Source organism: Sebastes umbrosus, chromosome 1 (assembly GCF_015220745.1).
Source record: "Sebastes umbrosus isolate fSebUmb1 chromosome 1, fSebUmb1.pri, whole genome shotgun sequence".
In the NCBI taxonomy this organism is placed as follows: Eukaryota; Metazoa; Chordata; class Actinopteri; order Perciformes; family Sebastidae; genus Sebastes; species Sebastes umbrosus.
In genome coordinates, this window is record NC_051269.1 from 39,377,126 (window position 1) to 39,397,331 (window position 20,206).

Below are 20,206 nucleotides of genomic sequence, written 5' to 3' on the forward strand. Positions count from 1 at the left end.
CCATTCCTGGGATTGTGACATTGGCTTAGTCGTATTGCACAAGCAAAGAGGCTTGAAGAAAGTGGAAGGTCAATTTGTTGGGGGGGGGGGAAATGTAGCAACAAACTCTGGCCTAGAGTTCCAGCATTGCTCAATGTGAAGTGACATTGAAAGAGAGAAAAAAAGAAAGCTGGGATTACATTTATACGGTAAATATGTAAAGACAACACAAGAACAAGCTGCGGGGCTGCAGAGCAGAGCCCTTCATACCCGACCAATCCCCTCGTAACACTGAATCAGAACCTATTTATGAAATCCCGGTGGCAAACACGGGCAGATCCTGACCAGAGTGCTAAGACTTTTCAGCTCGCGGAGCGAAAGCAAACACAGCGGCTCGGGCTTTTTTATGAGAAAAAATGTCCGGCTGAACAAGGAGGCATTCATACGCTGATTCATACCAGCCTGTAGCTCAGTGAGAGGACAGCCATCTGCTATCACACTCCCCCGCTAAGAGCCTGTTATAGAAGGACGAGCCGTGGATCATCATGTACATGTTACATCCATATAGACTTACTGGAACTAACACCTCCGCTACAGGAAAGGGAAAACAGCTCCGCGGCTGTGGTTTTCTGCCTCCTCAGGTGAACGTGCTTTTCACCGCTTCATGTAATATGATTGTTCTTTTACAGTGCGGTTTTACACAGCGGGATAATGCTATGCCTTGTGAATGGCTGTCAAAACTATTGCCTCTGTAGGCTTGTAAGTCTGATTGCATGTGTTGGAGAAAAACATTTTCCTTCCACTGTAATGGAAAAGGAGGGTGGTGATGCTAAAAAATGAAACAAGCAATTTTATCTTTAAAGCTGCACTAAATCAATCAATACTTTTACATTTAAAGTGAAACAAATGACTGTGTGACTGAATGAAGTCGCTCATGGTGATGAAAACCCCCTGAGAGTTATCACCCAACTCTGCAGCTCCTCTCAGCCTCTACGAAGCATTTTGGCCTATTTTCCCCTCATTGTTTTGCTTTTCTGGCCCACAACTCCGCTCTTTCAATCTTGTTTCCAGCTGCAGCAGGCAGCTGTTTTCAGCAAAAAAAAAAATAAAAAAAATAGTGACACATCTGGCAAGCTAGGCAACCAAAGGGAGAGCTAGTAGGAGAGTGAATAATACACTTTAATTCATCACGTGGCCAGAAACCCAACTGTCCAGAGAATATCAGTAAATGCAGCTTTAAAGGGGACATATCATGCTCATTTTCAGGTTCATACTTGTATTTGGGGATTCTACTAGAACATGTTTACATGCTTTAATGTTCAACATTTTTTATTTTTTTTTCTCATAAAAATGTCTGTCTGAATATACCTGTATTCACCCTCTGTCTGAAATGCTCCGTTTTAGCGCATTTCAACGGAATTGCAGCGGAATTGGGTTACTAGGCAACAGCTTGGGTCCATGTTTACTTCCTGTCAGCTGATGTTATTTACATACACTGCAACAGGAGATAAACTGGGAGACATTTAGAATGTTTATGTTTAAAACCATGTAATGGTCTAAATATTGTATATTTGTGACATCACAAATGGACAGGAATCTTAACGGCTTGTTTCAACTGCACAATTTCTGAACACAGGCTGTGTGTAGTTCTGCATGGATTGAGCGTTTTGATACTTTCACAGTATTTATATATCACTTAAACTTGCTTTATAATGTAAAAGACATGAAAATCTCACTTGTTACAATATGGGACCTTTAAAAAAAGCTAATATCTTAAAGGTCGATCTGAAAAGACAGTTTGCCGCTTCAGCTGTCAAGAGCTGATTTAAGCGAAACCTTTTAAATTGCACATGATGCTTTCTGACTTTTACTATCACAACTAGTGCCGAAAAGAGTACTCGATCAATTGCTTAGATGTCTAATCATTTCCAACAGAAAATTCACAACAGTTTTGGTCATCAATTTATCATTTAAAGGTCCCATATTGTAAAAAGTGAGATTTTCATGTCTTTTTTTATTATAAAGCAGGTTTAAGTGCTATATAAATACTGTGAAAGTATTGAAACGCTCAATCCATGAGGAAATACATACAGCCTGTATTCAGAAATTGTGTCTTAGAAACCAGCCACAAATTGTCACACATTGTAAAAGGTTTGGGACTGTTAGTCTGACAAAAGTAATTATGCAGACATCACCTTGGGTTTCGGGTAGAGTGGAAAATTAAAAGATGAATCCAAAAAAAATGATCAACAGATTGACTGATTATGAAAGTAATGGTTGGCTGCAACCGTGAACGCAACAGAAAGCTTCACATCCTGTTTGATTTTTTTGTTTTACTACTTTTAGCCATTCTAAAAGCACCTATGGTTTCTTTGAGTACATCTGGTGTACTTTGAAAACACCTTTTCCTGCAAAGATCATCAACCATGCATTACAAATGTGTGTGAAAGCCACTGATGTCATACAGTATTTGCCTGAGAAAAAAACAAAACATACTTCCTGAGGTGTGATGAGTCCCACACAAACAGGATGCTAAATAGGTCGGAGTTACGAGCTGTTGGTTTCAACCCGCAAATTCAAAACCTGAACATGAAACTGCCTTTGGGGCGGTAGGGATTAAATTGCTTTGATTCTCCACTGTAAACCAGAGTTCACAGACCCGAAGGTTAAAGACGCAACCCACACAATTGCAAGCATGTTGTTATGACGTTGCATTTCTTATTGTGGTCTGAGAAACCATGACATGGAACTTTTTTGCTTTAGCCAGCTAACAAAGAGGGAGACTTGGAAACATGAACCACCTTCGCTATCGGGTTTCCCACCTGATGAAAAGCGCCAAATGTGGAGCGACAGCTCTGAACTGTCTATACATGTCTAGTTCAATGGCTGAATGATTTATTATGTTGCTTTTTGTCTACTAATCCCTCACCTCTTGAAAAGAAAAAGGTCACTTAATAGGGTGCTTTGCTACCTCCTTAGGCTCTCCACGTCCCCTCCGCTCATGTGTTCCTCCTCATCGGAGAGATTTTGTGACTTCAACTACAATAGCTCAAATGTGCAGAATTATCCTAAAGCAAAATCTGTACTCTACACTCTTTAGAGGGTGAATGGCTATCTCAACACGAAAGATATCTTCTAAAGTAACCAAATACATCAACATCCGGCCCATTAACATGATTCCCCAACATTCACACGCGCCGAGGCAAACGCATGCACGCAAGCTCATAAAAACAGACACTGCAGATGCACGCAAAGATACACATATTTAGTTCCGCTCGTATGTGACATGTGAGCTCTTCGCTCATCAGCTTGTGGCCCACTTAGAGTCACTTGTCGGCCTCAAGTCACCAGGATACGAGGAGAGGATCGCTGGATCAACCTGCCCTTTGTTGAGGGGGGATCTCCAGTTGCAAAGAGCTTTGATTGTGCTACTGGAAGAGATTATAACGGAGGACTAACATGTCACATCTTAGTTATAGTGTTGCCGTAATTACAGGGACAATATTTAGAAGCGTAGCTCGTGCCAGGGGACTTGTGGCATCTTTGTATTGACTCTACGAATGACAGAGTGATCAACGCAGTCCAGATGTCGGATATTCCTTTCTTGTAAACACTTTCCACAAACATCTCTGCGAGCGATGCGCCCGTCCAAACGCTACGGGGGCAATTTCACTGAGGTTTGACAGTAAAGCCGGCGACAAACCATATTTGTCATCTTGCGGCACGCGGTAATACACACTAGCAATCCACATAAACATCTCCACTCAATGCGGCCATTGTGCTGCGACTCTGCTCGACAACTGCTCTATAAAAGCAACCTTTGTGATGTTGAGTTTTTCAACGCATCCGTCAAGCTGACCTCAGGGCGAGCTGGCCTTTCCACATGAGATTCTGTTTAAAGGCGAGAGGAGGATGCTACACAGCAGCTCTGTCATGAAGGATTCGTCAGCTAGGAAGTGAACACAGGGGCTCTTTCTCACTCAGCAAGACAAGACAGCCTTGCCTCAGGTTTAATCTGTGTATCTGCAGTGCACTTAACAAACCCGCCGCCTGAGTGTTGATTGGTAGAAGTATACGTTGAAACGTTTACTGTCTGCAGGATTTACTTTCTTGAGCTGAAATAAAAGCCCACAAAATGTAAATGCTCATCCGACGTGCTGCTTTCAGCCAGAGTTTAATTTTCAAAAGTCACAGGAACATAAATATTGAGTGGTGAGTTTGTGCTTCCTCGCTGTCGTCATCTTAATAAGGCAGACAGCAGCTGTCACGTAATCCAACTTCCCCCGTCTACATTACAGCAGCCTCCTCCATATGAAACACTACAGCGTAGGCCACATACCTCGAGTATTCTGTCGTGGATCTGAAGGCCTTCGTCCTTGTCCGCCGGACCTTCCTCGATGACCTTGGATACGAAGATCCCCTCATTCGAAGTGCTGTCATTGTCGTCCTGTGGAATAAATTGCAGTTAGTGTCTGGACAATAATAACAACAACAGTGCTCTGATTGTTAAGGACAAAATCGTCGAAGTTTAGTGCTGACATCAAAACAAAAGAAGTATTTAATTCATCTCTCAATAAAACATACATACGCTACTTTTAAAAACCATGAAAAAAATTTGCAGTTTGCCCCCACCAAACAAATACATATTGTTAGTATCCCAAGTTAAAGGGTCACTTCATCCAAATAAGAAGAAAACTTATTTGGTCGTCCTAACTGTGGATGCAGATAATTTCAGTTTTTTTGTGCCATCCCAATAAAATGGAGGTGAACAGAGTGTAGTTTGTGTTGCTCAAAACACTGAAAAGTGAATGGCATTGAATAGCAGCATGTCTTTCCAGAAGTAATTTACAAGTTACTCAGATGAATCCACGGATTTCACTGTCAGCAGTTTTCATATAGGAAGTAGGGCTGTGTATCGGCAAGAATCTGACGATACGATACGCATCATGATACTGGGGTAACGATTCGATATATTGCGATACTGTAAGCACGGCGATATATTTTAGTTTTAGGAAAACTGTAGTAGTATAAACAAGAACACACCAGAAATACACCATTTTAGAATAGGCAAAAATAACACATTTATACCGCATGTGAAAAAACTGCGTGGTTGTTGCCCCAAACTGTATGTGATTATCATAAAGTGGGCATGTCTGTAAAGGGGAGACTCATGGGTACCCATAGAACCCATTTACATTCACATATCTTGAGGTCAGAGGTCAAGGAACTCCGGAAGAAAATCGCCATGTTAGTTTTTCCCCTCCAAAATTTTGCGTGACTTTGGAGCGTTATTTAGCCTCATTCGCAGCAAGCTAGTCTGACATGGTTGGTATTCTAGTTTCATATGATGTAGCTTTAAGAATGAGCCCACTACAGCCTCGGAAAGATCAAATAGCGGTCTAGCGGCAGGCCGCTTTAAGGGGTTATTAAATCAACACAGTGTTTTGGAGAATCAATACAGTATCACACAACATAATATATATCGATACTCGTGTGTATCAATGTTTTCTTACACCCCTAGGAAGCAGCAATTCCAAAAGGCGAATATCTCAAATTCTGGGCACATGAAACCAAAAATATCTGGAAGGCTAGATACCAGTAGAAGTGAATAGAAAAATAAGTCTATTTGAAATTTGGGTGAACCGACCCTTTAATCCTGCCCTTGAGTGTGGACATAAGGTGCTTCCTGGCCTGCAAAAGGGCAATCTTGGCCTGCAGAAGGGCATGTGGACATACTGGATGGCCATGAGGTAGACTCCATCTAACACTGCGGCCCTGACCCCAGAGTCAGAGCTAAGACTGCTAACATCTCTATCAGCGCTCTCTTTAAAAACCACATGAAAATATCTTCTACACTCCTGCTGAGCTCTGCAACACGACTGCAACTTAATGGGACACTTAAAGAAACCTCAGAAGTCACAGCGCTAACTCTAATTAATCATTTCTGGTCTGCTTCCTCTTTCAGGGGCGTCGTGTATACTTCAGTGTTAAACGCGGCAGTGCTTTGCTGCTAATTTTTTTTGACAAGCTTACTTCTTCCATCTTCAGAGCTGTAGACAAACTAGCCCTTTCCCAGAGACCACAAAACCTGGCAGCTGATTGCTCTTACCAAGCCATGCCAGCATAACAGCCACATGAAACGCATGTGTCAAAGGCTACGGGGATATTAGCTATTTCCATTTTAATGAATAGCTTCTTATACTGCTGATTTGAGGCTAGCAGGGGAAAGCGAAAGCCAAGTATTATCTCTGCTCTCTTATGGTCGGGTTTGATACATGGTTCTGTCACGAGAGCGAGAAAGGTCGCAAATCTACGAGACCGTGGACTCCTGTGAAAAACACAGCTTTTTATGTCTTTTTATAGTTTCCCCGCTATAAAAAAAGTTTTACTATGATAATCTATGTCGCTGCAGAAAAGTGCGTCAGTGTGGGAGTGGAAAAACAGCTCTGTAACAGTAGAGTACAGTCCCGATGAAAACTGATACGGGGAACACCATTTCAATGAGACTGCCGCTGCAGAAAGAAGCTCCATGTACGGATGATAGAGTTGTAACCAGTGTTGAGATATTTTCAACCCCTTCACTCAGCAGAGCGTGTGGCATCATTAATGACTCTCGCTTCAGAGCCCCGAGGCAGAGAACATAGTGGCTGTGAAAGGTTCAGGCCGGGATAAAAAGACCCTTTCCTCTCCTCTGTGTTTACCTCACCACCAAAATCCCCTCAATTAGAGACAAAACAACTGCGGTCAAAGCCAAAATCCCAGATTTAACTCCCATAAAAGTAATTATAGTTTTTTTAATCTGTAATGCCAAATCCGCTAAACCAGACCAATATATAAACACAATAAAACTTAATAGATGCGGTCCATCTATCCACAGGCTAGAGAACACATGGCATGACTGTCTAAGCTGTGTCAGTCAGTACGGAGAGAGCCTGTGGTGCTTTTGGTATACATGCTATTCATTCCTGGCTCGCCATATGACACTTGGCTGATCACCGGGGGGGAGATGAAACCTCCGAGACGCTCGGCTTTCAACCTACCGCGCATGGCCTTCCTCCTATGATGTTAAAACCCAGAGATCCCTCCTCACGAAGAAGGACAACCGTCAAGCTTTTAGTCTCGCCTTCCTACAGACAGACAAGAGGAGAGACACGTGAACACAGAGATGGCAGGAGGTTATAACATAATAATCCATATTTAACTCCAGGTGAGAGACAGAATGACTCGACAGGGTACTTAAAGAGGAACAAATTATCTAAGTTATTAACTCAAAGACATAAAATTACAAACAGAACAAGGAGTAGGAGTAAGAGAAAGTGAATATTACCCTCCCCTACACATTAAGGGGTGATATGAAAGTCTAAAACTGGCATCATGTCTTCACTAGGGCTGAACAATTAATTTACTTTATATCAATATCGCAGCTTGAAACAGTGCATCTTTCAAATCGCAAGAGTTGAATTAAATAACAGCTTCTTCCAAGGTGTGGGAAATTAAAGTTTTACACCCAGCTGGCATGTTCTGCTTCCCTGTAAGCTAATTGGTGTTAATTATGCGTTAGCCAAACAAAACAAAGACTGAACTTGTTCTGCAGTTAATAAGTTCTCTGCGAGCATGTGTCTGTACAATTAACGTTCAGCCAAGGATAACATCACTGACCACACAAAAGCACCAAAAGAGTGGTGAAATAAACATTTTAGCTAATCGACTAACTCAGACAGACAGGTAGCTAACGGTTCGCTCTATGGTTGTCGGGTGTGTAGGCTAGATGGTGGACAGAGTTGTTGGAATCTCATGGTTAAACTTTTAAGCACGTCATATAAAGATTTTAAGATAATATCACCCAAAAAGTTCTGAATCTTGACCTCCCCCACCCCCCGGACTCGGGGCTATGAAGCAGCTAGTCTGTGAAGCCAATGTTGGCTTAAGTAGCTACAGGGCTGAGCTGTCAACAGTATCATTAGGAGTCGTTAGTATCGGATATCAAAACACTGTGGGGCGCAACTTTCCATGAGCTTGTCATTATTACCATATCAGTTGTTATTAATAGGTAATTTCATGTAAATGTGTCCCAGTTTATTTCCTGTTGCGGTGTATGTGAATGACAATAAGCTGACAGGAAGTAAACATGGACCCAAGCTGTTGCCTAGCAACGCAACAGAGTGGTGAAGGAATGATTCCCTTGTCTGGAAGTCAATGGTTTTAGTTAGATGCCTGAAATAAGGTCTGTGGTTAAAACAAGTTTAAGAGATTTTAACGTTATGTTCTATAATAAAATACGTCAAGAAATAACCCCAGTCGTGAATTTTGAAGCCTTTACATGTCTTAAAAAAAGGCGGTTGCTAACAAGCCAACGCTTTTTACTTCTGGAGATTGCGTTCAAGCTTAAAAAAAAACATAAAAGTGGTGTTCATTTGTGGAGATTATTTTACGGAACTAAACGTAGAAGTATCATAAACGTTTGTTTGTCAGAGAGATTATTTTCTGCAATAATCTAAAACCCAATGGATATATCCCATTGACATTTTGTCGAGGGAACCAGGGCGATGCTAACTTCCTGGTTGGCCTGCAAAAATATCCCTGGAGCACTCTATACAAGTCTACTAATGTAGGCTAATATCTTAAATGTTGACTAAAAATTGTTATTGTATAAAAAACTAGCAAAATTATTTAAAATTTTCCTTTTTCTCCAACTGACTGGTGAAAGATCTCTTACAGGACCTCAACAAAAAAAAAAATATGTGATTCAATTGATCTAGAAACAAGATGTGCTTCTGATTATGCTTGATACAAATTATCTTAATTAAAACTGTAGGCCTAGAGTTTAATCACAATTTCAGTCGCAATCTCAATATTGGTAAAACAAAAAGCAATTGGATATTTTCCTGAAATGGTTCAGCCCTACCCCTCAGCACTCTCTGATGTGACCGGCCCGAAGAGCCAACCGCCCTTCCCTCTCACAAACTGTTATCCTATGTAAATTAATACACCAGAGGACCTCTTACTCAGTGGCAACATGACATGAAAACCTCTGGGAAACTCGCAGAGTCAGCTCTTAATCTGTTTTTTCCAAGCGGGACTCAGAGGGGAGTTATGAGGTAACATAATTTCAGCTGCCACTCCAGTATGCTGCGACGTAGAGAGCCTAAATATAAAAGCTTGGCATGTACAGTGTCCTGAAAAGTGTATTCTAAAAAGACCATCATGTGCATGTCAGGCCATTCAGGAATGTGCACTCCTGCACCGCGTGTCACGGCGGCATTAGCGACACATGCTTCCACATTAAGGTGACTACAGCCGTTACTGTCAACAAGTAGACAGTTGGGCATCAAGTGAAAACTGAGTTGACAAATAAAAGCAAAAAAAATACCGGGCCAGTTAATTAACTTGAGTTAAACTGAATCGGCCACAAGCCTCAAAACAAATTAGAGGGATTTTAAAGGTGTTTTTTAACATTTTGTCCGCGAGAGCCATTAAAATGAACTCAGAGTAATTAAGGAGCGACTTTTTTCCACATCTGTGAACACTCTGGCAACGCTCTAATCCCTAAGAAATGAAGTGAATCTCTTCCAGGAGGCTGTGTATTTACTTAAACATAAAGGTATGCCTAGGTGATAAAAAATAACATGTCCTTACCACCAGAAAGGCAAATTATCACGCTGACATCACTTGTGGTGGGGGAAGCTATGTCAAGTAAACAAACGTTTAGCATTAACTTTAATGGGAAAAGAAGAACGGGGCGGTTTGTTTCTGAGGAAGGAGGCATGCTGGCAGTGAAACGTTGCTAACTGGTGACTTGGCACACGAGCCTTCACCTCAGCACCAGTCACACTTTCCGAGTCTGTCCTGCATCAAACTGCTTCCCCTCCGTCTGCCTCGTGTATCTAATTATAGTGGAGGTAAAGTCATACTGAATGAAAAAGGAAAATATTGATTCACAAACTATTGGCCTGTGTAGACCTGTAACGACTAATCCATTAGTTGTCAACTATTAAATTAATCGCCAACTATTTTTTATAACGATTAATCGCTTTGAGTATTTTTTTTTTCAAGAAAATTCTCTGATTCCAGCTTCTTAAATGTGAATATTTTGTGGTTTCTTTGCTCCTCTATGACAGTGAATATCTTTGAGTCTTGACATAGCTATAATCTCAGGTCACACAAATCTAACAAAACAATCCTATTCCACTACGGTCCTGGTCCTGGAACGATCTGAAGGCCAAGCTTAAACCTGAGACCCTTAACTCTTTAAATGATTTTAAACATAGAATAAAGGAAGTGCTCACTGCTAACTGCAGTTGCTTCAATTAACTAACAAACACATGACCAAAATGCTGCCCTGTTAATGCGCTGTATGTTGTAATGTACTTTGACGTACCTATTGTTGCTTCTGTGATTCAATGTTGTTGTCTTGTTATGTGTTGGATACTGCTGTTTGACCCCGTCTTGGCTATGTCTCACTTTTAAAAAGAGGTTTTAATCTCAATGTGACTCCCTAGTTGAAAAGGGCAAAAGTGAGCATGGCTCACATACCCCCGCTCACTGCTTGACCCCTGCTTAAGTAGGGCCAAAGGTTTTGCCCTTTTGGAAAAATTTCAAAAATTTTAGGCACCATGGACTTCTAACTCCCAAAAGGCACAACTAAACCACACTGTCAACCATCAGACCAACATTTGAAGTTCCTAAGTTAAATAGTTTTCGAGTTCTGCTCCGGAAACTAAAGTGTGACACGCGAACGGACGGAAGGACGGAAAGACGGACGGACACGCGGAGCGCTATATACCTATATAATAAAGGTTATGATGATTTGATAGACCAAACAACTAATCGATTAATCAAGAAAATAATTGACAAATTAATTGACAATAAAAATAATCATTAGTTGCAGCCCTAGGCCTGTTATTAAGAAGTGGAAACTCAGTGGCCTGGTCATTGAAATTTCAGATTGTGGAGGATGTTGTATGGGAGATTTCAAATCAATTAGAGCATTATTGTTATTATATGTATGTAAAGTAGGGCTGGGCGATATGGAGAAAATCAAATATCACAATATCTTTTTAACAAATACCTCAATACCAATACTGCCACTATATATCACTTTACTGTTTTACAGCCTTTAAAACCAGGAAAAGACAACACTTCTGAATGACAATGTCTATTCTCATATCACGATATCGCTATAATATTGATATATTACTCTGCTCTAATGTAAAGGAAGCAGCAGCTTGATCAAATGTCTTTCTTTGAAGGGTTACTTCCAAAAAAAAAGCCAATACTCATGTTGTCAGTGACTTCTAGACAGCTTTCATTGATGTGATCTCTGTCATATTTAATTGACGCCCATGCGCTGGAGATAACTAATGGGCTACATTATTCTGTTAAATTATCTCACAGATTCGTGCTTTTAAAAATAGACCACAATTAACCTTATCAGATTGAGCCCATGATTACCCAAATCAAATTCAATGGAGGCTTAATCTGTTTGATGTCTTGTGATTTTGATAGACACTCTTTATCGCATCAAGTAGCGCAAACACTGTCATCGGCGCACAGCTGAAGAAGGAGCTCGGCTCAGAACGGAGATCTGAGGCTGAATGGAAAGTGTGACAGCCCTGAAGTGAACCAGAGGGAGATCTGAGCCTTTTTGTTTTTGCTTTGTTTTATTACTCTGGCTGCGCTCACTGAAGATGTCTAAAAAAAAAAAAAAAGTGTTAGGACTATTATTGGAAACTCAAGTCAGTTATTTCCACATAGCCAGGTCATCCTGATCTCCCTCACAGTCGCTGTCTGGATATTAAAAGAAGACATTAAAATCTGGCTCAGGAAGCCGAGGAAGCGACGGAGACGCAAAAACAAACTAAAGTAGGTTACCCGTCACGATGGGCCTGTATTCCCTCTTTGACAGTCATTCGAGGAAGAAATGTGTCACAACAAATCTGCATCACACACTTCTCACCGAGGAAAATTCGGATTTGTGAAACACTGGCTAGTAACGGATGCACTCCATTTAGCTGTTCCAGGTTCACGGCGTTGTGAATGCTGGCTCACTAGCGTGGCTTCAAAAGGAACAGAGCCATCATAAATGTCGTTACCTGGGCTTTTGCTGCTTTGACAAGCCAAAATATTCCTGCGGGAGAGGTTTAATAGGCAATAAATGTCACCGAATCTGATAACAATTGATCAATGACATCACAAAAAAGGAAGCTAGGCTCTGAGAGAGTTTCAGTGGCAGCCCTGCCTAATCCCACTTGTGATGCTTCGGTTCATATTGCCATGGCTCTCCCACCAAACAATCCTGCTCTCTGCTTGACTGGACCCCATGAATGAGCCTTTCTAGAATAAGAAAAAAAAAAGCTTTCCAACAAAACCACATCATCCACAAAATGTAGTTCCCTCTCCTCCCGACCTGCTCTCTCTCTCGCTTATGTGACTGATTTCCGGAACAATTCCCGTGTTCAAGGCGTTTCAGAACAAGGGACTTTATTCCCTCTGTTAACATTAGTGGCGCTAATAGACTGAACGTATATATATCTCAGCGGTACGGGACTGAAACGCCGCTGTCAAGTGAACTATGATAACCAGCTGTGCTGCAGGCCCAGCGAGCTTCTGTACACCAGCATGAGCGATTTCACCATTTCCCCGCATCGGTGCCTTTTGATGCGCAATTTACCAGTCTACCGGAACACATTTTGCTGGGAACTGAGTCCATAAACGAAGAAATGAAACCACCAAGAAGAAGAAAAAAAATGAGAGAGGAGTGAAAGACGTCACTTAAACAAGATGTTCAAGATGTGTGAGAAACTGAGTAAGAAAATTCAGTGATAAAAAAATGGGACTTAAAGCTTCAGTAGGCAGAGTGTTTTTGGCATCATTGGGCAAAAATTCCATAATAACCTTTCAGCATATTGTAATTCAAGTGTTCTGAGAGAAAACTAGACTTCTGCACCTCCTCATGGCTCATGGGTTTAACAAATCCAGCCCGTGATGGGAGACTTTAGCCAATCGCAGGTCATTTCGGAGAGAGAGAGCGTTCCTATTGGCTGTTCATTCAACGGAGACAGCTGTCAATCACTTTCGAACTCTGATCAAACAGTCAAACTAGGCAACGCTGATCAAATATTAATCAATATTCTGTTACTGTAATGCCTATTTCTCACCTCAAATGTTTTCAGAAACATCTTGTAGTGTACTGTTTAGCTGTAAAATGAGAAAGTTTGTGACCCGGCGCCATGTTTTATCAGCGCTGCCAGGTTTGACAGTTTGATCGGAGTTTGCGAGTGATTGACAGCTGCTCAGAGACGGCAGACTCCAGCTCAGCTCTGATTGGTTGTTTTCCTCCGGTCTGTGAAATCTTGCAGATGCCATTAGGAGCACCGGAGGACACAGAGGCACATGATTTTCAGATTACCTGTCTCACACACCACTGTCAGGATATATAGTGACCGTTTTATAGAATCATATTTGCTCCAATTCTACCCACTGCTGCTTTAAGGAGGTGGACAAAATCCAAGAAAGGTTCCCATTCATCCACATTACTTCATGTAACACTGTCAGCATAAAGCTCCTCCTCCTGTTCTCGGGCACATTTTATAACTCTAAGCCTGATTACAGCGGGACCACTCCCCTCCGCTGATCACAGCAGCAGTGCAACCACCATACACTAATTCAATTCATTAACTGACTTATGAACTCCTGCATCCTTTATGATGCTGATAATTGGTCATTACAGGAGGCAACGGCTTTTTAAATCTGAAACCATAAAACACCGTTACACCAGAGGTTCCTGGACTTTTTCCCACAGATTTAGATTCATTATTAACCAGTGACCATGCAGACTATCTTTTATCACCTATATGTCTCATCATCACGGTGTGCAGTATAGCCACACAACTCTGGGATTTTTAAAAGGCCTTTCAGCCCCTTGAATGCTGATATTCCGGCCTGGTGGCACAGCAGTTTGTGACGTAGGCCCGAAATTTGATGTATTGATTTGTGTACATACAGTACACAAATTTCACATGTATTTTATGATGGTCAGAATGAAATCAATTTGTATGTAATCCACGTAATTGTGAAAGGGGAGTAGAAAGACCGGCTAACAAAAAACACAGGACTTTCACCCAGGAGACCGGCGTTAGTGTCCTGTGCGAAACCAGAAGTCAAAGTTGATTTGTTTGTCTCGTAACTTCCGTACTTAAGTTACGGCACTTCCAGAGTTATTATAACCCAAACTGCCATCTTTTCCTAAACTTAACTAAGTCGTTTCTTGCCTAAGCCTAGCCAAGTTGATCTATTCCTAAACCTAACTAAGTAGCTTTATTTTGAAAAGGCCGGAGCGGAAATTAGTAGAAATTGATCTATTCCTAGTTTTATTTTGAAAAGACCAGAGCGGAAATTCGTATAAATCGATCTATTCCTAAACCTAACTAAGTAGTTTTATTTTGAAAAGACCAGAGCGGAAATTAGTAAAAAAAAAAGCACTAAAAATACGTTGCTGAAAGTCGTGCCGAGCGTCACAAAAAAAGGCCAATCCATGTCTCTGTACACGAATCAAATAGATTAAATTTCATGACTATTTCACGAACTGCAGTGAGACTGTATGTTGTATATTCACCGTCTTCCACAACAGTAACTCTGCTACATCCATGATACTAATTTGTTATGATTGTCTGGAAGGGGGGGAAAGGGGCGAACATCCGATGACAGAGAGCCTTAAAACAAGCATGCTGCGAGCAAGAGGCAATATAACTGGAACCTGGCTCTTGTTGTGTACAGAACAGCAGTAAATATTTGGCCCTCCCCCCACTGACTGCCAGCTGGCCGGCCAGAGGCACAGCTGACATCCATGTCTCAGAGCAGGCAGACAGTGAAGAAACACAACTCCTGAGCACTGGAGGACTCCTGGAAACTTTTGTTCCATGCAAGCAAGCAGGACAAATCCCTCAGATAAATCCTCAAAAAAAGTTTCATCAGGGGTGTAGTTAAAAAACAACAACTATCCAAACAACATGGGGGAGCAGTAAACTGGGATAGTGAGTCCCAGAGAGCAAACAAACATGTTGAGAAAGTATATAAAGTTGCCCCTGAGACCAGGATGTCTGTTAAGATGGGTCAAAATATGTTGCCGATACATATTTAAGGAGAAAACTTGTCTAGAATTAATCTTTGGAAATCACTCAAAAGCATATTTTTGTAGTGTTTGCTGTTTTCTTTTTTTTTAAGTATTGTATACTACTGGAGTGCAGGTTTTCCCCTCAGTGACAGTGAGATAAGTGGGGGGAAAAAAGTTGCTTGCGCTCCCTGAAAGTAGAAAAATATATTTTGCTGACCACTATCAGAATTAACTTTTGGGAATCATTCAGAAACATATTTTTGTATTGTTTGCTGTTTTCTTTTTCTTTTATGTATTTTACACTACTAAAATGCAGGTTTTCCCCTCAGTGACAGGGAGATAAGTGAGGGGAGAGAAAAAGTTGCTTGAGCTCCCTGAAAGTTGAAAAATATATGTTGCTGATACATATTTAAGAGTCTACACTATCAGAATTAACTTTTGGAAATCATTCAGAAACATATTTTTGTATTGATTGCTGTTTTCTTTTTATTTTGTGTATTTTACACTACTAACATGCAGGTTTTCCCCTCAGTGACAGAGAGATAAGTGAGGGGGTAGAAAAAGTTGCTTGAGCTCCCTGAAAGTAGAAAAATATATTTTGCTGACCACTATCAGAATTAACTTTTGGGAATCATTCAGAAACATATATTTTTGTATTATCTGCTGTTTTCTTTTTCTTTTGTGTAATTTATAAGACTAGAAATGCAGGTTTTCCCCTCAGTGACAGGAGGGAAAAAGTTGCTTGAGCTCCCTGAAAGTAGAAGAGTCTACACTATCAGAATTAACTTTTGGGAATCATTCAGAAACATATTTTTGTATTGTTTGCTGTTTTCTTTTTATTTTATGTAATTTACACTACTAAAATGCAGGTTTTCCCCTCAGTGACAGGGAGATAAGTGAGGGGGGAAAAAAGTTGCTTGAGCTCCTTGAAAGTAGAAGAGTCTACACTATCAGAATTAACTTTTGGAAATCACTCAAAGGCATATATTTTTGTATTGTTTGCTGTTTTCTTTTTATTTTATGTATTTTACACTACTAAAATGCAGGTTTCCCCCTCAGTGACAGGGAGATAAGTGAGGAAAAAGTTGCATGAGCTCCCTGAAAGTAGAAAAGAGTGCTACTATAACTCACCTTGCAGGAGAAAGCCACAGTCTGGGTGAGTGAGTCGATCCTCTCGCTGTACTCGGTGAATTTCTTCTGATATTTCAGAGCTGTCATCTGCAGCTCGCTGTGCACGGCGGAAAGTTGCGCCAGCAGCGTCTTCTCCCTCTTGTTGGCTTTAATAGTCTGCTTCTTGAACTCTCTGTCCAGGCTGATGATCTTGCAGTGCAGCGCTCCGTTGTGCAGCTTCAGGGCTCTCAGGCAGCAGTGGCTGTCTAACAGCTGCTCTTTGCGGCTGAGCGTCAAGCCGCAGCCGCTCTCGCACAACCCCACCGGCCTCCACTCGCACGTCTCCCGCATGTGCACATCCAAGTCCCGCAGGTTGAGCACCGCGTCGCATCCTTTATTCCTGCACTTAACCGGCGAGAAGTCGCACATCTCGGCGTGCGCGGCCAGATGCTGCAGCTTCACCACCGCGTCGCAGCCTCTCGCGTGGTTGTCACATTTGATGTCCAGCTTCAGGATGAGGTTCTTCAGAGGCAGGACGTGGTTCAGCTCTTTGGTGGTGGAGATGCGCTGGCATTGGACCGGGCAGCTGCTCTGCTGGACGACCCAGGGCAGCACGCAGCCGGAGCAGAAGACGTGACCGCACGGAGTCGTCAGCGGGTCCTCCAGGACTTTGTTGCACAAGTTGCATTTGAAATCCGGGTCCACGGTGCCCTTGAAGCGGTCCAGCTCGAATCCCATGTTTTTTTTTTTCTCCAAAAAGTCCCAAATCCTCAAAACTTGTTGGACTCCCCCACCCCTGCAGATCTGAGGAGTCGGAGCAGTGGGGCGTTTTTTAGCTGGTCATTGGTGGAGCTCACAGACCGACTACAGGCGCTCCTCTACTCACTGTCTAAACTCCACTAATTGACCGAGACTTTTGGTGCCTTCAGGTGCGCCTCGTAAACACAAACTATAAAGTTTGAAAAGTTTGTAAGTCTAAAATATAACTACTTAAAGGTCCCATATTGTAAAAAGTGAGATTTTTATGTCTTTTATATCATTACTTCAATTCACTATCACTTTCATAATCAGTCAATATGTTTTTTTTTTGTTTTTTTTAATTCATCTTTTAATTTTCCACTTTGCCCAAAAGTTTCTGTAACCCAAGGTGATGTTTTCATAATTGCTTTTGTCAGACTAATAGTCCCAGACCCAAAGATATTTTGTTTACAATGATAAAAAAAGGGCAAATCCTGAAAAGCTGGAACAGCAAAATGTGCTTGATAACTGACTTAAAGTCCCATATTGTAAAAAGTAAGATTTTCATATCTTTTATATTATAAAGCAGGTTTAAGTGATATATAAATACTATGAAAGTATCAAAACACTCAATCCATGGAGAAATACACATATTCAGAAACTGTGCGTTTGAAACAAGCCGTCAGGATTTCTGTCCATTTGTGATGTCACAAATATACAATATTTAGACCATTTCACAGTTTTAAACGTAAACATTCTAAATGTGTCCACAGCTTATTTCCTGTTGCAGTGGATGTGAATGAATTCAGCTGACGGGAAGTAAACATGGACCCAAGCTGTTGCAACACAATTCCGTTGCAATTCCGTTAAAATGCACTAAAACGGAGCGTTTCAGATAGAGGGTTAATACAGGTATATTAAAGACAGACAGTATGAGAAAAATAATGTGTTTTTGAACATTAAAGCGTATAAACATGTTCTAGTAGAAACCCAAAATAAAATCATGACCCTGAAAATGAGCACAATATGGGACCTTTAAATCAACTTTTTCAAGTAGGAACAACTTTTAGTTGCGGAACTGCAAAAATGAAAAATACAAAATCTGTATGAAGTTGATTGTTGTTAAAGCTTATAACACCTGAATGTTAGACCTATATATCGTTGATGCAATATACACCTCAAGTGCAACTACCTTTGTTTACATTTCTTTATTTATTACATCTATACCCTAACCTGTTTTACAAGTGCAATTACCTCTGTTTACATTACATCTATTTTTATATTTTATACTTCTAGTGTAACACTTCTGTTTATATTTATTTATTACATCTACTTTACCTGTTTTATTAACTTTATAACTGTGTGTGTTTTACCTGTTATATTTTTTTATCTGTCTCGTTTAGTCTTTAGTCAAGTATTTGTTTTAAAGCACTGACCAGAAGTGGCAACTGTGAATCTCGTTGTATTTAATACAATAATGACAATAAAGCTTTCTATTCTATTCTGTTCTAATGGGCTAAATATAAATGTTAAGGCTACAGTAGCAGTCTATTCTTAAATATATAAAAAAAATATTTTCGCTATTGACAACACTACAGACTGGTCATTTGTCATGAAAATATCAACTTAAAACTCACACGCTGTTCACGTAATTTAAACTGGTAAATTCAAGGATTCTGACAGTCAGTGAAGGCATCACTTCTAATGGCGAAAGTATGGAGGAACTCTCTACCGTAACTACTCTATTAGCTGCGCATTTGAGGTTCAGACTTAGGCATAAAAAAACATTTTTGCTGTCAAAGTATAAAAGTTTTATAGAGAATAGAGGTACCTTAGCTTACCCAACTACTTGTAACTACTGAACTCAGCATGGTTTCATTTATTGATTCAAAATATGGGCAAATTAAACCTTTAATAAATAACTCTATTAAAACTATAGGGCTGTCTGTCAATCAATTAAAATATTTAATTGTGATTATTCACGATTGTCAATGATTAATCAAATTTTGTATCTGTTCAAAATGTACCTTAGGGGAAGATTTGTCAAGTATTTAATACTCTTATCAACATGGGAGTGGACAAATATGCTGCTTTATGCAAATGTATGTATATATTTATTATTGGAAATCAATTAACGACACAAAACAATGACAAATATTGTCCAGTAACCCTCACAGGTACTGCATTTAGCATAAAACCTATGCTCAAATCATAACATGGCAAACTGCAGCCCAACAGGCAACAACAGCTGTCAGTGTGTCAGTGTGCTGACTTGACTATGACTTGCCCCAAACTGCATGTGATTATCATAAAGTGGGCATGTCTGTAAAGGAGAGACTTGTGGGTACCCATAGAACCCATTTTCATTCACATATCTTGAGGTCAGAGGTCAAGGGACCCCTTTGAAAATGGCCATGACAGTTTTTCCTCGCCAAAATTTAGCGCAAGTTTGGAGCGTCATTTATAGTATGCCAGTATGACATGGTTGGTACCAATGGATTCGTTAGGTTTTCTAGTTTCATATGATGCCAGTATATTCACCCTAGCTTTAAAACTGAGCCTGCTACAACCTCCAAAAGATCAATTGCATTAAAGAAATTAGTTTAACGTTATTATCGCATTAACTTTGACAGCACTAATTAAAACTTGACTTATTGTAGGAGGCCCTTACTTGTGTTCATACACTGGAGTTTTGATGTTCCTATACATGCCGTATAGGAACTCCCTTCTATGGCTATAAATTAATATAATCTGACAACACAGATAAAGTCTAACATGGAGCCTTATAGCGATATCTCCCACCTGAATATTTCTATAAGTGATAAACACGCCAAATTCCACTACATACATGTTCGACAAGGTGACATGACAGTTGGATATTTACAACACGGTGGGTGAGCGTTCAGGCATGCATGAACACTTGTGAAAACAAGCAACTTTTGGAAGGACACTACAGGTACAACCACAAAGCGAGACTTTCAAGTTAGAACACACTTTGAGCGAGGAGGAGATCAGGTTAAAGTTAAGGAAAAATCAACCTGGATCGCAATGTGTGGTATGAAAATGAATATTTGAGACACTGCCGTGGGATTCTTGTTTGAACAAACCTCTCATCCCACTCCTTATGTAAAGAAAGCATGGTGTTACACAGTTTTATCACTTTTTATCACTTTCAATCCCAGCAGGAGGCCCTATAGTACTGAATGTATTTGAATTGTAAATTGAACTCCAGTGGGCACACTGGATGTGCTCGGTGAGGGAAAAGGA

General features: G+C 40.6%; 1 protein-coding gene across 2 annotated transcripts in view; it reads right to left on the reverse strand.

Annotated features, from left to right (window-relative positions):
- The window catches only part of pdzrn3b (PDZ domain containing RING finger 3b), a 119,633-nt gene extending 102,472 nt beyond the window's left edge, over positions 1 to 17,161 (reverse strand). The window contains exons 1-3 of one of the 2 annotated variants that reach the window (XM_037773998.1): positions 16,223 to 17,161; positions 7,020 to 7,106; positions 4,319 to 4,426 (exon numbers count right to left, since the gene is read on the reverse strand). In XM_037773998.1, coding sequence (XP_037629926.1) covers positions 4,319 to 4,426; positions 7,020 to 7,106; positions 16,223 to 16,939 — 912 coding nt within the window. In that variant the 5' untranslated portion in view covers positions 16,940 to 17,161. The remainder of the gene's footprint in view (positions 1 to 4,318; positions 4,427 to 7,019; positions 7,107 to 16,222) is intronic. The other variant, XM_037774009.1, reaches the window with a different exon arrangement.
- Positions 17,162 to 20,206: the final 3,045 nt, after the last annotated feature.